General features: G+C 52.0%; 2 protein-coding genes across 2 annotated transcripts; one reads left to right on the forward strand and one right to left on the reverse strand.

The window, feature by feature from the left end:
* Positions 1 to 644: 644 nt before the first annotated feature.
* Positions 645 to 7,469, reverse strand: LOC110476628 (fibrinogen-like protein 1-like protein). Its single transcript, XM_021541731.3, has 5 exons — positions 7,462 to 7,469; positions 6,586 to 6,656; positions 4,304 to 4,447; positions 2,302 to 2,364; positions 645 to 1,273 (listed from the first exon to the last, which is right to left on the reverse strand). Exons 1-5 carry the CDS (start codon positions 7,467 to 7,469, stop codon positions 645 to 647), a joined length of 915 nt encoding a protein of 304 aa, XP_021397406.3.
* A 3,244-nt stretch (positions 7,470 to 10,713) lies between these two features.
* Positions 10,714 to 12,917, forward strand: LOC110476630 (fibrinogen-like protein 1-like protein). Its single transcript, XM_077787639.1, has 3 exons — positions 10,714 to 10,717; positions 11,165 to 11,284; positions 12,277 to 12,917. Exons 1-3 carry the CDS (start codon positions 10,714 to 10,716, stop codon positions 12,915 to 12,917), a joined length of 765 nt encoding a protein of 254 aa, XP_077643765.1.
* Positions 12,918 to 13,849: the final 932 nt, after the last annotated feature.

The raw sequence follows: 13,849 nt of genomic DNA on the forward strand, positions 1-13,849 counted from the left end.
CTCTCTCCAGGCTGAATAGCCTGGTTTAGTGGAAGATGTCCCTACTCATGGCAGGGGGTTTGGAATGAGATGGGTTTTAAGGTCGCCTTCCAACCCAAACCAGGCTGTGATTCTATGATAAGCCTCAAGACTCCAGTCCTGGCTCACGACATGGGAGTTCTTTGGTCTCAGGGGAGAAGATCAGAGGTACAGAACAGATGTCATTACTGAAGAATGAGCTCAAGCAAGCATGTTTATTAGGTGCTTTATCAAACACTGCAGAGAGGCTCAGAGTATATGGAAATTTGGGGCATGCAGCTTTTTTGCTTTCTGTGAGTTCTGGAGACAGCAAGAAAACCATGATGTAATTCCAGGGCTGTGTGTTTTCCTTCTACAGGGAAGGTACATGTGGAATCCACAAATTTCATAAGTGTTTTTTAAATTCTTGATTATGAACATAATGACAAGGAATCATTGGCAAGCACGGGGGAATGGAGCTGAGCAGAGGGGAGTCTGCAGTTGGAGAGGGGGATTGTAAAGTGGCATTTAATTAAAGCCCTGCTACCCTTGTGCTCCTCACTCTGCTCCAGAGAGGCTCACACTCTTTGGCCATGCAGAGCCTTTGCAGAGGGACTGTCCACTATGGACAGGAGGAGGAAGAAGCACTAACAATATGAAGCTGGTTTAATGAGGATAAGAGAGGCTTTGCAGTTCCCCTTGCACAGGTTGCCCCATGTCATGCCACCCTTGTAATTCAGCCGCACGGAGTAACACGACGAGTACCACCACCCGCCCTCATAGCTGTAGGCACAGTTCTTACTGTAAGTGTCCTGATCCTGGTCCTTTGTAGAGAATTTCATGTTGTCGTGCATGCTGTTGGGATTGTCTGAGGTCATGGCATCCCCAGCTGTGCCATTGTAGGAGCCCAGCCTCAGCCGGTAGCCGTGGGACTCGTCTTCCACGCTGAACAGGTTGTAGTCTGCGAAGCTGAGGTTGTCTGCGGAGTCCTGGATGACAAACCTGACCTGGTAGACCTTCTGCTTAGCAATCTGGTGGATGTACTCGGTGCCCAGCCAGTACTCGGTGCGCACGTTCCCGAAGCCAAACTTGTAGGTGCTCCAGGACTCGGCCCAGGTGACCGGCGTGTCCCTCTGGTTCCTCTGGATGACGGTCCAGCCCCCGTGGGTCACGTTCATCTCGCAGTACACCACGAGGTGGTGGAGCCCTTTGGGTTGGATGATGTAGACGCCGCTGTGGCTTCCACGGGGAATCTCGCTGCAGTCCTTGGGCCAACCTGAGGCTGGAAACAAGAGCTGGTTATTAAATCCCTCTGAAAGGGATTTCTTTTTTTGGGGGGGTGTTTCCTTTGTGTCTACGTCCTTTTGCACACACATTCCTAGGCTGCATTCCTGCCATGCACTCACAGGAGTAAATCAAAATCTTGGCATGATCAATGCAAGAGTTGAGCTTCGCATCTTCCTAGGACAGGATTCAAATTGATGGAGACATACTGTGAAAATGTCTGGTGAGACCAAGCCAGGCATCTGTGTCACCCAAGGACCCTCACCCAGGGTGGGTTGAGTCTCAGTGATTTGCCTGTGTCATGCAGATGATGCATCACCACAGACAAATGCAAATCTGGGAGACAAAGTCACTTGCTGGTACAGCACAGAGGTTTAGTGCTTCACCCCAGAGAGAGGGTGACCATGACATCCATATCTCTAGCAATTAAATCAGCCCTTGGGACCTCAACAGGGCAAAGCCATTGTTGTTCTCTGGCCTTGCCCAAGTAATTCTTTGGAGACTTCCTGACTTGTTGGATTTGATTATGGCCTTTCCGTGCTCCCGAGTGTCTGTACCTCATACAGCAAATGGCTGAATATGCCTACACACTGCTGGGAAGGAATTTTCTCCACTCCCAGTACCTCTGTCACCAGTTGTCCCCACGCAGGTAGGACTTATCCTTGGCCTATGGACTAATGCTGACCCAGCCAGTTCAGTAATTCTGTCACATCCAGTCTTCTCATCGACTGTGTAGTGAAAATAAGAAAATGACTAATCACCACTTCCCAGTAATGAAGCATCACTTTCCAGTTTGGACCTTTAGCTGTAAAATTCCCCATGCAAAAGCACCTCATCAGGTACTGAGCCCAGGACACAGCTGGTAGCACAGTCCCCTGAGCTTGTGAGCTGTGGCACCTCTGCAGCCCATCAGAAAATCAGCATATTCCTGGCAGGAGCCAGTGTAAGACATGGGAAAGTTGTCTGAGAGCTCTTGGTGAGCCCAGTGGTGGTGGAACCCCAGCAGATGCAGAGACTCACCATGGCTCACTGGTGGGTGGTGGGCGATGTCCCTGGCCTGTCGGACGTGTCCATCACCGTCATCTAAATTAACACAGGAGACAGGAGTGAGTGTGGGGAGTAGACATGTCAAAAGCCTGCTAGGAGAGCTCAGTCTTCTCCAGATTATATTTTTCTGATACTGGTCTTAATTCCAGAGGAATTCCCCAGTTTCAGATATCAGCAAGCTGGTAATTTGGGGGAATTTACATGGTGGTAGAGTGAGGCTGATGCCTTTTTGGTGGAAAGGATTTGGGCACCCTGTGTAGGGGAAAAGCCCTAACGGTGGTGGCAACACTGGGAAAATGGTTGTTAGAGTGCAGCAGCAGCAGTTAGGGACTTGGAAAGAAGAGGGATTAAAGAGAGGGGGAAGAAAAGTGAGAGCAGACACAGAAAACCTGGCTCACGTGCTGGGAGCTGGGAGAGGTGTCTGCTCAAATGAGAATTTGAAGGGTGTTGCTGGAAGAGAGGATGGTTTAGAATGAGTTAATTCGATTCTTTTGTAAGGACATCTCTGTATCCACTGATGGCTGTAAAACAGAAGGATTAGCCACAGGCTTATGGAATCACAAAGGCCATTCCTGTCCCCTCTCTAAAACAATTAATCCTGCAGCTGCTGCCGTGACATCCTCAAATACCTGCTCCCTTCTTTCAGTCTCAGCTGGCACTGTCTCGCCTCCTCCCTTCTGAAGTGTTTAACTTAAGCCTCTTGCACTCTGTATAAGCCCATTCCTGACACATTCTGCCTTCCAGACTTCTGACTTTCTGAATTTTGATATCGACTCTCTTTTTTACTCCCTTTGACTTTGTTTACAACCTGAGCCAGTGTGGAGTGGGAAACACTCATGTGACACGTTCTGGAGGACTTTCCTGCCGTGGCATTTACTTTGCTACAGCCACATGAAGCTGTTCACTCATGTTTGTGTGGAAGGCACTCTGCCTCTTTTCCTTTCTGCCTTCCTACCCCATCCCTTTGGAAGCACTCCTCTCCAAGTCAAGACTTTGGAATGCTGGCCTGTCTTTTCTGGCATGCATTCATGCTGCTGATATTTTCAGAGCATGCTACCAGTGCTGTAGGTGAGAGATCACAAAATCATGGATTATCCCAGGCTGGAAGGAAGCCACAAGGGTCATCAACTCCAACTCCCTGCACAAGACAACCCCAAAATCACACCATGTTCCTGAGAGCATTGTGGAGCCCAGAGCACACATTCTTTCTCTTTTCAGACTTGCAGTTCTTGCTGAACTCGTGTCTCGGGCTCGGTGCTCCCTATGCTGGCAGTTTCCTGACAGGTGATCTGAAACCAGCACCCAAACACTTGGACCTTGAGCTCCTCTGCCAAGCACAATTCCTCTTCCCTTGGAAGGGAATCAGCTCTTTCTGTTGTGCCACATCCCACCTACACTCCCTGTTTTTTTTTTTCCCCTGAGCATTTCTTCAAGGCTTCCTCACTGCTCCTGGTACCTGTAGGTTACTCCATGCCATCACCTGGCTGACTGCCCTGTGCCAGTGCCACTGCTTAACTCTTTGTATTAACTTCATTTATTTCCTCTTTTATTGAGGTCTCCCTTGAATTCACTTCTCCACTGACTTTGTGATTTCCAAAGATGGGAACTCTTCTCCATGTCCTCAAAACACACTGGAAGCATCTTTAGCCCTTCTCCAAGGAAGAGCACATGGGCCACAAGACTGGGCTTGCTCTTGCTGCCAAATTGTCCTTTCTCCTGGGATCCTGTGAGCTCTGAGCTTTGAGCTATTCTTCTGTCCTTTATGGACAGAAGAACTTCACGGCATAGAGGAGATGAGACAGGCAGCAAGCAGAGGGGGACCCTAAGGTTACTCTTGCTCCAGTAAGACACTCTCAGATCAGTAGTCCTTCCTTGCTGTGACAGAGGTGTGGGCAGGCTGGTGAGGATATAGGCTCTGTAGGATCTGACTGATCAGGATCTTGTTAGCCTCTCCCTGTTGCAAGGCCATACTTACCAAGCTGAGAGGACTCTGGGGGAGCATTCATAATGTCATCCATCGTGCCATTGAGGAGGTACAAGTTTCTTATGTCAACATCAGGAAAAGATGCTGCCAGGGCCAGGAGGCAGGTCAAAAGCAAGAGACAAAGGCACTGGGTAGCTGAAATGGAAAGACATTGAAAGAAAGAGATCATAACTCTTCTATTGGAAAGCCACTAATCCCATTCAGAGTAAAATAGGAAAATAAAACACTGTGTAGAGCTCCCTCAGAGCCATGAGCCCCATGCAGACAAGTTCATTTAGATGAGTTGTCCTATACACATTAGCAGGAGTCATTAGTGGTGGCACCTGCTGTAATGGTATTTGAGACCAAAGAATTGCCAAAACCTTGTCCAAACCCAAAGTGTCCATAATCAGAAATCTCTATAAAACTCAAGACTCGGGACTAGACATAACAAGGAGGGTGAACATGGAGGGAGGGATCCCCTTTCTTCCCAGCTCCCACCATGCTCCCATGACACGTTCACAGAATCCCAGAATCACTGGGTTGGAAGAGACCTCCAAGATCATCGAGTCCAACCCAGCTCCAGCACCTCAACTCAACCCTGGCACCCAGTGCCACATCCAGGCTTTGTTAAACACACCCAGGGATGGTGACTCCACCACCTCCCTGGGCAGCCATTCCAGAGTTTTATCACTCTTTCAAGTAAGAACTTTTCCCTAATATCCAACCTGAATTTCCCTTGGTGCAGCTTTAGCCTGTGTCTTCTGGTTCTGTCAGTGCTGCCTGGAGAAAGAGCCCAACCCCACCTGAGCACAGCCACCTTTCAGGGAGTTGTAGAGGGTGATAAGGTCACCCCTGGGTCTCCTTTTCTCCAGGCTGAGCACCCCCAGCTCCCTCAGCCGTTCCTCACAGGGTTTGTGTTCCCAGCCCCTCTCCAGCCTCGTTGCCTCCAAATTGAGGGGTCAGAGCTGGACCCAGCACTCGAGGTGGGACCTCAGCAGTGCTTTGAGCTGGGACTGCCCTGGGGCTGTGGGCAGTAAGACCCTGGGGTCTGGGTGGGAGCCAGCCCCAGGCAGGGCTGTGTGTGTGCAAGCAGCATGACAAAGAAAGGCAGCACAGACCTCCAGGAGTTAGGGTGGCTCTGGGGTAAATTATGCCCTTTCTGTGGTTATGGTGGTTATGTGGCTGCTCCAAGATTTCCATATGTGGACAGCTGTGGTCTGGTCTGCTCTGGTTCAGAGCACTAAGAAAAACCAGCACACTTCTTGCAGTATTCAACCTAAGTAAAATACCAGAAAGTTTGTCATGATTCCTAAAGAGTGTGACATTGTGGAGCTGCCTGTTCTGATAAGACACATATAGCTCACCTAGCAGATTGCTGATGTGAATCCCTCACTGTTCAAAACTAAGCAAAGTCAACACCTGTTGCATTTTCCAGGGGTACCTGGGTTTGGCACCATTCTCTGGGATGCCTGAGAAGGAAAATGATCATGGATGCCAGCCTGGAACCACTGTGTGGAATTGCAGCCACCCTAGAGACAAACACCCCATTCTGGGAATGCTCAGAGATGTCCCAATCCATGGTGCTGCTTACAGTTTTGCAGCAGGTCTTTTAAACACACTTCAGTCCAACTGATTCACTTCTCAGTTCCTACATGACACCTGCTGTATTGATATTCTTGTGTTTAGGGACATGTTTAAAGACATTTTTCCTTGAGGCCCCCAGGGAAGAAATGCTCCCCCCACTGCCAGCTGTCCCCTGGGACTGGTCATGAAAAGTCTGCACAGGAAAGAGATACAAAGGAGGATCAGCCTCTTGTGGGTGTTCTGCTGGGGACAGCAATGTGCTTTTGAGCATCTGGCCAATATCACACATTCAGCAGGAAAATCTAAAAAAAAAAAAAAAAAAAAAAAATCCCTTTTCTACTCTGGTTTATTTAACACTTTCTTTGGAGAACTGAAAATTGCAAAGAATGGTAAATACCAAACTTGTAAAATGGTCTGTGTGGCACTCCAGGGCTACACTGGTACAACCTGGAAATAGCAGAGCATGCAGGCTCCTGCCCCAGTCCCAGCCCAGGGCAGAGCAGGCACAGACAAGGCGAGGGACTCAGCACCAGGATATGCAGGGTGTGGGGAGGAAAGTGCTGGAGTACCCTGTGAGCTGCAGTCACACACAGAGGTGCCATCCCATCCCGTGCCATCCCATCCTGTGCCATCCCATCCCGTGCCATCCCATCCCGTGCCATCCCATCCCATCCCATCCCACCCCATCCATCCAGCCCTACACTCACCCATGCTGTCTCTGGGGACCCTGTGGAGCACGAAGCTGGGTGGTTTTGGCCTGGCTGGAGGGCTGTCCCGCCTGAAAGTTATAGGGTTGAGCAGGTGAGGGGGTGGAGGCAGGAAACCCAAACCTCAGCACTTGTCCTCTGGTTGGCAGCAGGAGCAGTGGCTTAGGGCTTATTTGCTCTCCACCATCAAGTGATCAGTCCTCAGACCATGAAGTCTGTGTGCCACACAGGTGAAGAGCTTTCTCCAGAGGCAAAGCAAATAATTTGGTGCCAATAAGCAAATGCCTTAAAATAACCACAATTCAGTGTGCAGCGTTTCCCCGGGGAATGACGTTCTTGGGGCATCTCCACAGAGCTCAACTGGCAAGCAAACACCCAGGTGACTTTCACCTCCTGGATGGAAATCAAACATCAGGCGTAAATCACTTTCTTCAGAGTTGACATTGAGCTCAACAGCCCCTGGGAGCCCCAGAGACCCTTCAGGGAAGAGGTACTCCAGTGTTCCTGGGAAACTGAGCCCTGAACTTCAGAAAGTTCCACTCCAGTGCCTCCTGACACCCCTGCCCCGCCACTGCCACGCTGCCCCTTGTGCAACACGCACTGTGGACCCCCTAGCACCATGGTGGCCCTTGCAGCAATCACAAGGGAATTTTGGGCATCATGAAGTGCCACTGATGTAAAATGCTCTCACTTCAAGCCCCTCTCTGCTCTAGGAGCACTTACACCATGGATGTCTACAGAAAATGCCAGACCTCCTCTTCCCTGGGATGGATGCCTGCAGTGTTCTGAGTTAGGAGGGCTCCTGTAGCCCAGCAGCCACCCTGGGCTGGACAGGCAGGGCTTTCTGTCCCAGACTGTGTCCTTCAGTGTGGTCACCTCGCCATGGACACTCCTGTGCCTGTGCAAGGACAGGCAGTGACCCTCAGCAGGGCTTCTCCAGCAGCTTCCAGCCAGCTTTTAGAGGAGGCTGCAGCCCATGTGAAGATCAGGATGAGCAAAGCAGGGGAAAAGTCACAGAGAAGATTTCCCCAAACACCCGGCTCTATCCTGGGCCCCAGCTCCTGTTCAGTGTATTTCATAGAAACACAGACTCCTGGAAAGGCTTGTGTTGGATCTTTCTTCAAAGACCACCTTGTTCCATCCCCCTGCCATGGACACCTTCCACCAGACCATGTTGCTCCAAGCCCTGCCCAACCTGGCCTTGATCAATGTGTGGCTCTGGAACAGCCACAGTTCTGTTTGCTGCTGCATTCCAGGCTGCATCTGGAAAAATGCAGCCAGGAGGGTGAGGGAAGGGATAATTCACCCCCACAGGTGAGACAGCAGCTGCAGGGCTGTGTGGGGGTTCTCTGTGCAGGGCAGCAGCTTCAGCTCCAGAAGGATCCAGCTAAGAGCACCAGGACAGCTGGGGCAGGAGTGCACGGCATATGTGGAGACGCTGAGAAAGATGGGTTTGTCCAGCCTGGACAAGAGAAGGCTGAGATGGGATCTTGTGGCTGCCTAGAGCTACCCTGTGGAAGGGTGAGGAGCAGGTGGAATGAGGCTCCTCAGAGCCCTGTGTCCTGCTTTGGACCCCTCATTGCAAGACACAGAATGGAGCAAGTCTGGAGGCCACTGGAGGCCACCAGGCTGGTTGGAGCCCTGGAGCTCAGGACACATCAGGAGAATTGGGTTTGCTCCACCTGGAGAAAGGCAGGCACAGAAGGGATCCCATTGCTGCCAGCAACCATCTTATGGGAGGACACCAAGAACATGGAGCCAGATTTTTCAAGGAGGTCCATGATGGTGGGATGAGAAGCAATGGATCTAAGTTGGAAATTCAGGTTAGAAATAGGGCTTTGCTTTAACATGAGTTTGATCAAATACTGGGATGGGTGCCCAGAGAGAGGCTGTGGGAGGTGTTCAGAGGCTTTTCTTACAGGTGTTCAAGACTTGGCTGGACAAGGATTTGCTTGAGCATGACTTGCACCAGATGGCCTCCAGAAGTCACTCCCAACCTAAATTGTTCCATCACCCTGTGATTCTGTGGAGGTGCAGAGGGAATCATGAGAGCCAACAGACACGAGGAGAAGGAAGGGAAATTAGATGTAAAAAAAATCAGCATGAGTGTGTTCAAAGACGAAAAAAAAACAAGGAAGAGAAGTTATGAGACCACCATTCCCTGACATTCACAACTGACCCAGATGTGACCCTGAATGGCCATTTCAAGTTTCACTGTTCTGGTGCTGAGGCCAAACCAGAGGCATCCAGAGATCCTCCTGATCTTGGATACCCTGTATCTTCAGTTCTCTGCAGACGACCCTCCCCAGCCCTCACATCTTAGTTCTGGGCCCCACAAAGCCAGCCCAGCTGGGGGGATTTGCCCTTTCAGGGTCAACAGCTGTCGTGGCCCTCGTGGCTGGTGGTCTGTCCTACCCAGGACCTTCCCTTGGGCCCGTGAGGTCAGTTTAAACTCAGCCCTAGAGCTCCAGTCCTCATCTGAGCCACACTGGGAGCACAGTGGGGGACTCCAGTCCTCTCTGTCCACGTTTTCTGGTTGGATCTCAGACCTACTCTGTGGATGGTTTATTTCCTGGATGGACTGCTCACATCTCTGCCATAGTGAATTTCCAGCCCTGCCCGCTGCCCTGTGTCCCTTCATTAAGGATCCGGGATCCAGCCGTGTTTGCCTCATGTGGAGCTCACACTCAGCCCTTTCCACCATGCTTGGACCTTGGCAGGACAGACATCCCCTCCTCAGCTCAGCTCAGCTCAGCTCAGCTCAGCTCAGCTCAGCTCAGCCCAGCTCAGCTCCTCCTCTCCTCCTTGGCTCCCAGCCTTTCACCAAGCTAGCAGAGTGACATTGAAGGGTTCAGGTGGAACATGACCATGGAATCATGGATTCATTAAGGCTGGAAAAGAACTCTGTGATCAGTAAGTCCATCTGTCAACCCAGAATCACTGTGTTCACCAAAAAACCACATCCTCAAGAGTCTCATCCACATGTTTTTTGAATGTTTCCAGGGATGGTGACCCTACCAATGCCCTGGGCAGCCTGTTCCCTTGACAACCTTTTCCATTAAGAATTTTTTCCAAATATCTAATCTAATACTCCTCTGGTGCAACTTGAGGCTATTTTCTCTTGTCCTGTCAATCCAGGAATCCCTTTCCTGGATCCATTATCTCGGAGAGGTCTGGATGCCACTGTCCATCGAGGCCTGCAAGTGGCACTGATTGATTCCCACAGCATGGAAAGTTTGGTGGGAACCTCAGCTTGACCCTGGATTGCTGTGAAGAGCAGGTGTCAAGCTGTGCTATGAAAAAAAAGTCTGATCAGAAACCAACAGAGAAGAAGGTAGAAGGACCACATCTTTATATTCTTAAATCTGATTTGAAAAGGTTATAGAGCTTCCTGGACCCTCTGGCAGGAAGAACAGCCCTCCCAAAGCATTTGTCCAGAGAGCATTTTGATCCAGAAGATGGAGAAACTCTTTGTCAACATTTCTGGGGCTGAAGGTGGATCTGTAGAGACTCATCAGGCTAAAGACAGGGAAGAAGAGTGCAAAGGGACCCACAGAGCCCTGTTTGTTAACTGGAGCCCTGGCTCGGGGGTGCCAGGGGACACTGCAGCTCTGGCTGCAGGACACTGGCTCCAGCCCCATGACTGATCCTAAAACCTGCCAGTGGAGAGTTAGTGAGCAGGCACCTCTCTTGAGGACCTGTCCTCAACTTTCCAAGGTCATGCTTGGGACTGGTCACACCGACCTCTCCTCCTTTGCTAGTTTCCCTATATCCTTAAGAAGCTGAGTCTCTCCACTTCTCTTTGATCCTGGTTCTCCGGATTTTGCTCCAAGTGTGCAATTCACATGTAGTGTTTATGCAGGGACAGTCAATGACTGAAATTCCTCAGCATGGAGGGGGCTATTCTGTACCTCTCTGGCTGGAAGCACATGTGTCCCTCCCCTCAGCTGTGCCGTCATGGGATGTGGAAACTTCCCGAGTCACAATCTGCAAGTGCCTCCTTGTGCCTCTACAAAGAACGAGTGTGAACACACGTGGGTGTGTGCAGTGCCTATAAAGCCAGTGTGGACAGCTGGGCATGGGAGGCTGCACCACTGGGTTCCTGCTCTGCGCAGCGGTGCTGTCGTGATGGGTGAGTTTCCTGCTCAGGTGCACCCCACTCCAGTGTGGTGCTGGGCTCAAATGCGACCTCACGGGGTGAGTATGCAAAGGCACAGAGAATGATGGGCAGAACAGCAGCTGTGAGTTTCCCTGGGAGCAGGAGGGCTGCCAGAGCAAAGCACCAAACCACACACACGCTTGGTGCCAGCCTGTGCCTGCCCCAGGCTACCAGTGCCATGTGTTCCAACATCCTGTTGAGGGAGGTTAATGTGCAGACCTAAGCTTCACCTTGCTCCTTTCCCAATGCATGTGGCATGTGTGGTTTCTCAGGGATCCTGCCCTAGGCATGGTGGCATCTCCCCAGGAGCTGAGTGAGTGCAGGGTGTAGGGGGGTGCTGTTGGTCAGCACACAGGGTTTGGGTTTCTAGCTCTGTGTGGGCCAGGACATTTCCATGGTGATGGGCATTTTCCTCTCCAGGGCTCCAGGCTGGGACACCCTGGCTGCACCGGGACCTTGTCCTCCTGCCCACCGTGGTGGCAATGCTTCTCCTCTGTGCCAGCGCTGGCCCAGCCATGCCCACTGCCAGCCCCCGGAGTGGTGAGTAGCAGGTGGGGGCACCGAGGGGCCCCAGAGGCAGAGCAGGACACTCAGGGCTGCTCTGTGCCAGGGGAGGTCAGCAAACACCCAAAGGGATGCACAGCACAGGAACTCCTCACACACACCACCCCTGGCCCAAGGATTCTACAGCCTGGCTCCTGCCAAGCCACCTTCACCCCCTGGGTGGGCCTGTACTGAAACCAACAGGTTTCTGCCAAAACACCACAGCTTGGAAGGATTGCTGTGCCAAAACACCACAGCTTGGAAGGATTGCTGTGCCATGCTTGTGAGGCTCAGTTCCAGGAGAGATCCTCTTAGCTATTTGGCTTTTTGTTTAGCTCTTGTTGGATTAAGAACATTCCCTTCCTCCCTTTAAGGGAGGATTACAGTACCTACAAGACCCCAGAGTTTCGTGGGTTGAATTGGAACTACCCACAGCAGATTGTCTCCCATCAAACACAAACCAAGGAAAACAAATTAGATGGCAAATTAGTTTGGCTAGTAATTGGGTAAATAAGTTTGGCTAGATAAATTATAACAAGCTGGGAGAAGAGACCCCTATAAGACCAAAGCAGAACTAAGCCTTCTTATCCAATGTCATGAGCCCCAGGGAAAACATATATTTTCATTACATATCCTCATCCAGTGGAGCATTTTAGATACTTCTGGTCCCTGCAAGAGCTGCAGCTCAGTATATCAAGGGTATATGGGCCAAACATGCTTTGAGGACATAATTGACAATCCTCGAGATTTTTTCACCCTTCTTTCCTTGGCAAGATGCATTAGAAGGCTCCAAATCAAACAGCAAATGATGAGAATTAGGTTCCAGAGCTTTTACAGAGGTCACTGGCTCGGACACCTTCAGGTTCCCTGAGGACAAGCCAGTGGAAAAGCTGCAGACTAGAACCACTCCTCTTTGTCCCGAAGCTCCTTGTTGTCCTGATAGCCTCACGGACCTTCTCTCTCCCCCCACCCCGTGTTTGCTGCTGCAGCCTCAGGCTTCCCCCCGGACTGCAGCCGCCTGCGCAGGGGCAGCCCCAGCGGCGTGTACGTCATCCAGCCGGCCCGGTCGCCCCCGCGCGTGGTCTGGTGCGACATGGACACCGAGGGCAAGGGCTGGACGGTGGTGCAGAGGAACTCGCACGACACCGAGCTCACCTGGAAGCAATCCTGGACCACCTACAAGTACGGCTTCGGGAACGTGCACAGCGATTACTGGCTGGGCACCGAGTACCTGCACCTGCTGACGCAGCAGGGCACCTACAAGGTGCGCTTCGTGGTGCGGGACAAGGCCAACGTCACCCACTACGCCGAGTACGACATCTTCAGGGTGGAGAGCGAGGCCAGCGGCTACCCGCTGAGGCTGGGCCGGCACTCTGGGGATGGGGATGACTACCTGACCCTCTACCACCCCAAGAAGGGCGGCATTCACGACAACATGAAGTTCAGCACAGTCGACAAGGACCAGGACCAGTACAGCGGGAACTGCGCCAAGAGCTACGGGGGGTGGTGGTACAACAGGTGCCAGAACGTCCTGCTCAATGCCAAAAACTACATTGTTTGGCCAGGATTCTGTGATAACGGTGACTGCGCATCCTCCCTCATCCTGGTCAAACCCACAGATGTGTGTTGACCATGCCCAGCCCCCTGGGAGTGTGGGGGTGCCACCATCCCCAGCTCAGTGCCCCATTCCCGTGCCAGTCCCAGTGCACATCCTGATCTGCCCACAGCTCCTGTTCCCTCACCAGCAGAAACACAGCAGCTCTGGGGCTCAGGAGGCATTGCCCGGAGCGCCGGGCACACGGGCAGCTTTGTCCAGTGCCATGATGCTGGCTGGCACTGGGGCACAGGCACTGGTTTGGGGTGGGTGCACCCGCTCCCATCCTGGGGAGGGGGACATGGTGCCAGTTCCCTTCCCCTGCAGTTGGTGAACCCTGCTTTGCCCAGGCCCTGCTCCTTCCCTGAGCCCTGCACACCCCACAGCTCTGCTATCCATGGTGGGAGGAATAAGCTGCAATAAACCCTGGAGCCAGACCGTGCTGCCTCATGTCTACCTGCACACAGGTGTGGGGGGATCACTCTGTCCACTCTTCAGGGTGGCAGACTTGGGGGAAGGTCAGTGTGTTAGGCAATATTCCTTTCAATGGCTTGTTCCAGCCACTGCACACTGGACTGTAAGGCTACAATTAGTCGACAGGGCCAGCAAAGCCCTGAGCATGCACAGCCCTCACTCACAGTTTGCCCCTGTTCATGGCTGGGTGGTTGCTCTGTGCTGGGAGAGAGAAGAAACCACCACAGCCTGGAGTGTGGAGAGGGCAGTGGACTCCCTGAGGGTGTGAGTGACATGGGTCAGTCAGTCCCATCACTCCCTGCTGCAGACAGGGAATGTGTCTGTGAAGTTCCCTTGTGATGCAGGGAAGTTTGAACCTGGGGCCTGAAAGAAGCCACAGCTCCTCTCCTCCCTCTGTGGAAGGACAGCTGAGCTCAAGGAAGGTTTGTGGCTTGGAATGCTGAACAACATGGGACTCTGGAGCCAAGCTCTGTGACCAAGGGCCCAGGGCACCC

The sequence above is a fragment of the Lonchura striata genome, chromosome 20 (genome assembly GCF_046129695.1).
Source record: "Lonchura striata isolate bLonStr1 chromosome 20, bLonStr1.mat, whole genome shotgun sequence".
Taxonomy (NCBI): Eukaryota; Metazoa; Chordata; class Aves; order Passeriformes; family Estrildidae; genus Lonchura; species Lonchura striata.

What these genes read in the sequence shown, in the direction of transcription:
- LOC110476630 (XM_077787639.1), top strand. An exon ending in CACTGCCAGCCCCCGGAGTG is followed by an intron (nt 11,285 to 12,276) that starts GTGAGTAGCAGG and finishes TTGCTGCTGCAG; the next exon opens with CCTCAGGCTTCCCCCCGGAC.
- LOC110476628 (XM_021541731.3), bottom strand. An exon ending in GGTCCCCAGAGACAGCATGG is followed by an intron (nt 4,448 to 6,585) that starts GTGAGTGTAGGG and finishes TTTCCATTTCAG; the next exon opens with CTACCCAGTGCCTTTGTCTC. An exon ending in CCACCCACCAGTGAGCCATG is followed by an intron (nt 1,274 to 2,301) that starts GTGAGTCTCTGC and finishes TTCCAGCCTCAG; the next exon opens with GTTGGCCCAAGGACTGCAGC.